The sequence below is a fragment of the Saccostrea cucullata genome, unplaced genomic scaffold (genome assembly GCF_032062105.1).
Source record: "Saccostrea cucullata isolate Sc308-1 unplaced genomic scaffold, CSIRO_AGI_Scuc_v1 ctg2414, whole genome shotgun sequence".
NCBI classification, from domain to species: domain Eukaryota; kingdom Metazoa; phylum Mollusca; class Bivalvia; order Ostreida; family Ostreidae; genus Saccostrea; species Saccostrea cuccullata.
Genome location: NW_026924651.1, coordinates 219,639 through 229,149, shown reverse-complemented (window position 1 = coordinate 229,149; position 9,511 = coordinate 219,639). Strand labels below are relative to the sequence as shown.

Sequence of the window (9,511 nt, the reverse complement as noted above, 5' to 3'; positions counted from 1 at the left end):
AGGTAGTAAAGGAATTCTGGGAATGTTTCACAATAAAATTTGCTTGAAGTATGTACGAGGGCTGTTCAATAAATAATGTCCTCGGTGCTGAGAAAGAAGCAAAAGACGCTTTTCAATGATTTAGTCTTCATGATTTTCCTAATTAATCTCTTTTCAGTAATGCACCTGCCCGTAACATTTTTTTATCCTATTTCTGATTGTTTTTAGAACCCATTTTTGGGTATGACCCTTAGTATACTGGAAAATGGCAGATCCAATGATTTCCCGGACTTGTTTCTTCCCTCTGAAAGGTGTTTTTTTAAGTTTGGAAATAGAAACAAGTCGAAAGGTCAAAGATCTGGCAAATACTGTTAATGTGAAAAAAAACATTAACTTTCTGTTTATCCCGAAAACCCTTTAACTCTTCGGGGCATGCGGGTTTGGACGCTGTCTTGAAGAAATTCAATGTAGATGATTCCTGATTCTGGGTCCTTACTCTTTAAAACCTTTTGATTTTTTTGCAAAAAAATTGTTTTCCAGACTTCTCCAGAAATTGAACTGTCTCTCCGAATACAAATTTGAACAACAATACCACTAATTTTTAAGAAAATTACATATAAATATGTCTTTGTGCTCTAGCATACCTGTGCTCTTGTCAGACATTCGCCGTTTTAATCAAGTACATCTTATGGTTAATTTTGTTTTTAGGGTTTAAAGCAATAGATTCATGTTCCAATATTTGTTTGAAAATAAAACAAACGTTGATAACTACAATTACTGATATTATAAAATAATTGTTAAGTTTTCACTCATTTTTCAAAATATAGGGTGACCTTTGAGTACCAAGCTTTTTTATCGTCAAACTTTTCTTAAAAACAGTGTAAACTACTCCTGATATGATGTCTATAAAATTTGCTATGTGTCTTAAAGTCAATCTTACATCATCAAATATTATTTGTTGAAATTTGGCGAACAGTACATAAATTGTTATAATATTTGTTGGCAAGGAGGGTACCCATTTTTATGCCCTTATCTAATTTTTTTATCATTGAAATCCACCTGCTCTTTTGTCTATAGAAAAGGCATTGGTTTCTGTAAATGTCAAACATTTCAATGAATATTTCTTTTGGATTTTTAACAAGTTTTACGGCAGCTATAATGAAGCTTTTATTTTCACTTTACTTTACTGATTCTTTACCATTCATTTATAATGCAGTGTCTCGAAAAGCCCTTGTTTCCCAGCTTTTCACGATGAAACTATGCGATGAAAAGTGGTCACATAAACTGTTATAAAGTTATGAATAATTCAATAATGAGAGAAAGTCAAGTTTAATGTCATATGATATCTGTAACGTATGTCATATAGTTCAGGACATTATTTATTGAACAGCCCTCGTACAATTCCAAATTTCCTCTGTTCTTACACGTTGGTCTATTGAGCTCACTGCGCATGCTATAAGAGAATGACAATGACATATGCCCATGTAAGCAGAACTTCATTATCAATTTAGATAAGAGAAAGAATGCAATGACTTATGCTCATGTAAGCAAAACTACATGATGGTCAACATAGATAAATGACACATCTTGATTTACACGGGTACCACACAAGATTTATTAACTAATGTTTCGGTGTATTTTATCCAAATTTTTAAGGTTTTCCGTGAAACAAAACTAGATCTTACATATTGTTATGTAGATGAAAATCGCCATGAGAGTTCATTCATAAGATCTCGAGGATTAATTAATAAAGTTACTCTATGTCTGAATTTTCAGAAATATATACAGAAAACTGATCATCCACTTTTGAGCTTCACGTGTCTGTCCGAAGGGAAAACATGACACACAGATCAGGATAGCTTTCAGCACTTAATTACCCGAGGACAAAGGCAGAGGCTTATCTAGTCCATAAAAAAATTTATACAGAGTGATGACAGTTTCTAACTTGAAAAATCCTTTAAATATGTTGTTCTGATATAAGATATAATCGAAGTTTTTGGAGAGGTTTAAAGTGAAATTCTGCACAACTGCCAGTAGTGAAAAATGAGGGTAGATCTGCCCCTTCATTTATTTTATTTTGCACTAATGCTTTTAATTCTTTCCCCATTTATTCCCAGTAGTGAGAAATCCCCCTTAAATTTATCCCAAAATAGGGATTTTTTTGCAAATTGAAGTCTCATCATTTTTATTTAGTTTTTTCTACTCACTTATTGTAAATTGCTGATCATCAAATTTCTGTTTAATAATGAAACTACTTTGTTCAAGCCCCTTTTTTTCATTATCATGTTATGATTTAAAGTATGGATGCTTTGCAAACCTTCCATCACTGTACCATATTAAATGTTCAGCCCACTGTCCCAAAGAAGATAATGTAAAAAGGTTAAAAAGTGTTGTGTTGGTTGTAAATTCAGACTCAGGGATGTTGTCTTGTGTAGGCCAAGGAATGGATTTGGTGCCCTGTCTGTTCATAGTAACTTCCCCATGGTTTTCACCAATTATTTCGGTAACACTTTTCTCAACCTTTTCTCGTGTATGTATATTTGAATCTGGGAGTTGAGCACCAGAATGTGTAAAGCCCCGAGAAATCCCAATGTTTGTCTGTCGAAGTGATGGACCTTTATCATTTTTTTTAGAAAGTATTTTCTTTGAATTCTAATGTAACAATGTCTGTTAATTGCCCATCTTCAGAAATTGATTGTAACCTTTACTCAAAATGATGTCTGAGTATTCCGGATCTGAAGCCATTTTAAAGACTGTTTAATTTTTAAACGACGGACTCAAAATTCTTTGGAGGTATCATTTTTACCTTGTTTTCTAACTTTTATTATTTGTATTTCAGGAGGCAATCTAGGAACAAAAATTTGCTGGTTCATTGATTTCTTCGGGGAAAGTGACACAATGACCTGATGATGCGATACCACCATGATTTAGCATGTGGACATTAATGCATGGAGTTATTCTACTTATAAGTTGTTGTTCTGTAATTGTAAGATCTTAAAGCTCCTCAGGTAATTTACCTTGGTTCATGTTGTTTTCTTTTGAGCACATGTTTATATTCTGCTTATCTCTATAACAATAGGTACAAATTTCACTTGCGGCCATTTTCATGTCAAGTCTTCTTTCAGGACATATTGTACAAAGTTCAAAATAATAGGCCATTTATTTTATGCTCTTATTGAATCCATGGCCATATCAAAATGTTGGTTGTCTTCAGAAGGAGGAGGAGGGGGGATTTCATTGTCTTGGATTTTATATGTATTCATTTTATTTTGAATTTGCCAGTTTCGCTTTCTATTTCTCAACTTAAGATATGTTTAATTTTGTGCTGGCATTTCATATGGCACACCAAATTTTCTGCAGCGTTCTCGAAGTTTTTTCTCCTGTTGGGGTAAAAAGGCATGTTTTTCTCTTTTGTTTTGTTTTTGGGTAGTAGGTGAAGGATCGTGTAGATTTCGTTGAGCCTGTCTTTTTCTTGTATTATGAGTTATTTTCAAATTAGTTTGCTGTCATTTCTTTTTTAAAATGTGTTGCATCACTTACAATTTGAGCTGTGTCCATAGGCAGTGATGTTTTGGAAATAGGGCCCTGATTTGATTCATGAATTCTAACTGGACCTGAAATGGTTGATGAGGATGTTTGTTTATTGGAAGAATTTTGAGTGTCTGTTTTTTCGTGATGTTGAAAAATGTTGGGGCTCTCTGGCAGGCTTGACTGACACTGATTGAATTGAATTGTTTTGCTTGCATAAGTATGCTAATTAGAAATGTAATTTGCAGTGTTGACTTCTGTTACTTGCTGATGGTGCATCTGGGCATAAGAATGGTCATTAATGTTGCTGTTTTGAATGTTCATTTCTACTTCCCTACTTGCATAAGTATGTTCTGAAAAAATATTATTCCTGACATTTTTCATGATTTTTGCTGTGCTTTTTTGTGCACTTGTATTGGAATTTGTTGAATTCTGCAAATTGGAGCATGAATCTAATTCCCATGAATTGTCATTTGATGCATTTTCATGCTCATGACCCAAAAAGCAGTGCTTTTGTTGATTTTTTGTGTTGATTTGACCACATATTTGATCTGATTGAACAATAGTGGGAACATTGTTTGATGTTAAATTCGAGAATGGTATTTCTTATTTTGGTTCTAAATACTAAAAATGCTGATAACAGTAAATGTATAGGCTGATCATGAGTGAGGGTGTCATTTTCAAATTTTGTAAGAACATGGGATATATGACAATGTCACTATTCTTGCTTTCAAGCAAGACATTGATGTACAGAGAAACAATTTAGCAGCAACTTCAATTTCACAAGAGGAAGCATATTCATTAACTAAATCGAACTTTGAAAATATGACAAAGGTGTGTATTCTTGAAGTTCAATATTGTTGCAAAAGCAATCCCAGTTTTTAAGTATGCATACATGTGTTTGCTCACAGATTGTCTGTCTGTAAATATTTGTCATTGTAAAATTGCAATTGGGAGCAAGACTTAAACAATGAAAGAAGCAGTTGCCATCTCCAGGAACGTTACATATATTGAAAATCATTTTGTAAAAACCATTGCCATCAACTGTCTGATCTTTAAAGTGGGTAATGTTTTCCATAAAATTGCATTTTTTAGAAAGAGAAATATTGTATTTGACAGAAATATTTTTAACTGCTATAATTATTGTACTCTAAAAAAGCTACTCTATATTTGTTACCCAATAATAAGAATTAGCTATGAGTAAATTGTCAGTCTTCACTGTTTGTAAACAACGCAGACAACCCGTAAGGAGATGATCCAGATCAAAGAAATGAAAAAAAGTGTTAAGGAAATACTATAATTGATTATAATTTTTTTTGTTTTAGTTATTTGTTAGAAGAAAAGTGTTGTTGTTTTATTTTTACTCAAATCATCGATACTTTTCATGGAAGTTTGTCGGATAAAGTTGGGGAAGGAAATGACGTCATGAGTCAGCAAATGTTCAGATAAGTACAGATTTACTACGTAAGCCCCATGTGTTATTGATATGAGATTTTAAACATTTAAAATCTAATTGCGAAAAGATGTACCCAAATGGCAATTTTTAGCACTTTAAACAAATTATACAACTACTACAATAGACTTTTTGTTTAAACTATAATATTTGATTAGTAATAATAATACCACAGATATAAGAAACACAAAATTCTACCGTCTTCTTACCAGAGGGGTCATCTCAAATTGCATAAAAAATTAACGATGTTAACTGTTTATATTCAGTACTACAAAATATGACGGGCACAAAGGACTTATATAAAAACATGAGAAAAATTATGGAGATATTCTCAAAGAAGAAGAGTCTTTATAATTTATAATCGGCCCTGTGATTGAATCTGATAAGGGATTTTTCAAAAGGTGTCTATAATGCATATTTTCCAAAACAGTGTCATTTTCTCCAACACCACTTTTAGTTTTTCGTCAGGAGCCTCTTAAAAAATGACACGATATTCCACAAAAGTCGTGCTTGACGGCATGACGTCGTGATGGAAACATAACGATATCATTTTTTTATTGGCAACTTTTAAAATCTATTATTTCAAAATATGTTAATATGATGATATTACTTATTCCAATAGGTGATATCCACTATAGGCTATTCAGAACGAATAGGTTATATCACCTATTTATTTCTAATAGGTGATATCACAATCCGAAAAGTGATATCACCTTTTCGAATAGATGATATCATCTATTCAATTTGAATGAGTGATATCTCTTATTTGTATAGGTGATATCACTTTCTGAAAGTAATACCAAAACAGCGCATAAGCTCATCGAAGAATTTCTTGGGAAAATGGTTTATAATATAGCTGTTTTAACAATTTACGAGAGTCTGGTGTGACATGTCTTGCAAAATAATACAGAAACTTACGGGTATTGTGGAAAATAGTTGTTTACTTAACAAAAACTTAGCATTTCATAAATAAATTAGATATAGAGCTTGACAGCAGAGTATCACTTCTGATGTCTAAAAATAGCCGGCGACTAGGTGTCGTTTTTTGAATGCAAGAGATGACAATCAAAAAATCCCAGTACCTTAGAACCACCGGTATCATACGAATTGAGTATACATGTACCATGTTTTTAAAACCATGATTATTTTTCTTTCAAACTTCAACAGTCAACAACTTATGGGATCACTATGAAATTTCGTCGTATGGATTCTCTAGCACCTGCTTTGTGAAAAAGTGTCGTACGAACGATACTCATTAAGCAATTTTATTTTAGAGTAAATAAATATAAAACACTCTTAAAACATAACAGCGAAAAAATAGTAAGGCACGATTAAACAGTTAGAACACATTTAATTACGAGTAAAATAGTCGTCATATTTTACATATCAAAACGGTTTATGGTTAATAATCATACTGATTAAACACAGAATACGTTCACGTTGACATAAAAAGATGCATGAATTTCTGATTGACAATATCTATATGGTTTTTGCAGACCGGTTCCTCTGACAATCTATTAGAAATCCCATGGGTACCAATTGTCCCGTTCTTACCAAACCTATTTCTGTATTCATATGAAGCAAAATGTGTCCAAAATCTTATACGTGAAAAAAAGGAGAAAAAATTGCCGTGGCCCTCAACTGGACGTTTCGACAATGTATTGTCAATTACCAATGGTAAAGTCCATTCTTATGTCCATACTATACATGTATTACACGTTGAGCTGGAGTTAAAAGATACCAAAGAATCTGACAAATCTGTTTCATATTTGGATATTTTACTTAAGAAATAAATAACAAGTTAATAAACTTCAATTGGAATTAAAGTGGGTGGTACGTGATCAAATCCTGTTAAGGCCGCAGGCCTTTGGCCTCGGTCAACTAATACCTGACCAGGTCCGTATATTCACGAGTAGACCTCATCAAAAGTCAATAATTGTATAATATATCACAGTTAATTTGCAAGAGCATGCTCTATGTTATTCTAAAACGAGGTAAATTAGTTAAAAACAAGTTGATGAAACGAAATTATACAAGCAGTCTTGTTTAATGTCATCATTTCGTATGTTCTATGGTGGATACAATGACCTTGTCAGAGAACCTCTTCTGTTTTGGAGATCTGTGTTTCCTCTGCTCCCATTTAATTTTGATTTATTGACTTTTGAGCTTAGCGGATTATAAAAAAGTGTAAACTGACCCAAACCAGGTTATAATCGATTAATTTGGCCGAGAATTAGGTTCATTTCTTATTATTTAATTTTAAAATAATTCAACAACTGTGGGTGTAAAATCGTGCTGCTTTTTATGAGTTCAAATTTGCTGATCAATAATACATCCCTAGTAATGGAAGTGATATGAAACAAGGGGAGGTAATAATTGATACGCAGACCTAGCAGCCATGATGTTTGTTAAAATGAGGAAAGATCGAGCCACTGTTTGAAGTTAAAGGAACATTTATTAAATCTGAATTTTCCATGAGTCCCAAGGACTGGAAATGAGAGGTTTACATGGATACAGATGATTCAGCTGGTTGTTAAGGGGGTGTGTACCCATACCAAACCAGGTTATTAAGAAATAATTTGCGTTCCTTTTTGGAAATAAACCAATGAGAGACTAGAATACAAAATTAAATTATTTTAAAAAAATAGTGACGAACTCGGATCGAGGCTGAGAATACAAACCAATAAACAAAGTTTCCAAGGAGAGAAAATGTCAATAAGCACCCGTAATTGCTTTAAATTTGAAACATATAAGATAAAGAGGCCTTTAATGAAATTGAAATTTGTAGAAGTAGAATCTGATAGATAGTTTTGGAATAGTTTTGTTAACAGTAAAAAAAAGCTGCATGACTTTTTTCCTCGCTTGCGCGGGATTTCAGCTAGTAACAAGTCTCTTATAAGATAAAGAGACCTTTAATGAAATTGAAATTTGTAGAAGTAGAATCTGATAGATAGTTTTGGAATAGTTTTGTTAACAGTAAAAAAAGCTGCATGACTTTTTTCCTCACTTGCGCGGGATTTCAGCTAGTAACAAGTCTCTTATCTTTTATTTTAAGAACTCGGAAACAAAATGACACAAGTTTATATGAATATTTATAAGAAAAGATATGATTATAAAAGTATTTATATATATTCATACATTCATGCAACACACTGGACAAGTTCCTTTCATATCTATTTTCATAAAATATATCGATAATTTCATGAAACAAACCAGATAAGCTCTTTTAATATTTCTGACAATTCAAATGAAATATTATTATGTACAATTTCTATCTTTTTTAAATACATTTTTTAAAGCATTCGGAACTTTCTATTTCTCTGAGACGTGAAGATATTTGTACACTCTTATTATGGTAATGAAACTCTGTCCCAAATAGAGGTTGTGCTTGTCGTCCACACACATAGTTTGTGGTCTATGTACATTATGTTCTTTAGTCAGCAGCAGAGATAGGAACCGACCGTCCTGATCCAGGAGATGAACACCGGCGTCGGAGGGAGAACAATCACACACCAGTACGTGTCCCAGTATATCAGTACAGATACCTTTGGGATTAAAGTAATGCGACGGATGACCTATGTAGTTAAACCGATGTTTTCCTGATTTATTTACCACCACCACTTTAACTGTATCAGATGTCCAGATATCTCCGTTCCTGTTCTCTGTGATGTAGCTAGGCCAATCATATAGCTTCACTCCTTGGTTGTCCTCCTCAATATCCAGGATCTTCTGTCCCGTCTTGTCGTACCTAGTTACTTTACTGGTATATAATACAGTATTATATAACCCTAACAGTATGTCGCCGGTGATGCGGGAGGAGTAGATACAATTTATATTATCGTTTGTTGAGAAAAGTGTGGTGATGATTCCATTTGACTCTAATTTTTTAACATAATTTCCCTCTGTAAACATTAGCTCTCCATCTGTGTTAGTGGAAATTTCACTTAATCCAACATCAAGACGTATTAGAACATTTCCTCTGGAATCCACCTTTAGAAGTTCAGATAGACCACTCACCCAGAATATGTCTGATGTTTCACAAGAGATTAAATTAATATCATTAACATCGGGTATGGTAATGGTAGACGTCTGTATAACGGACGGGAGTCACGTGACAAGACACACAACTATAATAAACAGAAATGTCAAAATAAATAATTATGTAAATATAAACATTAAAAAATAAAAGCTTAATTTACTTTTGTTTTTCGTTTTGTTAGATGTTTGAAAAATTTAAATCTATTTTAAAAATAAGTATCATTATTTACTAAATGCTAATAAAATGTATGTCCTATATACTATATTGTAATAAATATTATTGTATTGCTATTTTAATGTCTCGCATGCAAGTATATAGATTTGTATATATATATAGGAATCTACAATACAAACACATTTCTGTTATGGAGATGAATGACTTCTAACAAAATAAGTGGATTCTATGGCTATATGGCCTTTTACAATACAAGGCATCAGATAAAATTTAACACTGCCTTAAAACAAACCTCTTTTCCCTCGAGCACTCTTTTCCATCATTTCTGCAAAAGAGAT

At 32.7% G+C, this 9,511-nt stretch overlaps 1 protein-coding gene across 1 annotated transcript; it reads right to left on the bottom strand.

The window, feature by feature from the left end:
• Positions 1-8,093: 8,093 nt before the first annotated feature.
• On the bottom strand, positions 8,094-9,065 carry LOC134266969 (uncharacterized). The gene has a single exon (XM_062749194.1). The coding sequence runs from the start codon at positions 8,870-8,872 to the stop codon at positions 8,273-8,275; it is 600 nt and encodes a 199-aa protein (XP_062605178.1). The 5' UTR covers positions 8,873-9,065; the 3' UTR covers positions 8,094-8,272.
• Positions 9,066-9,511: the final 446 nt, after the last annotated feature.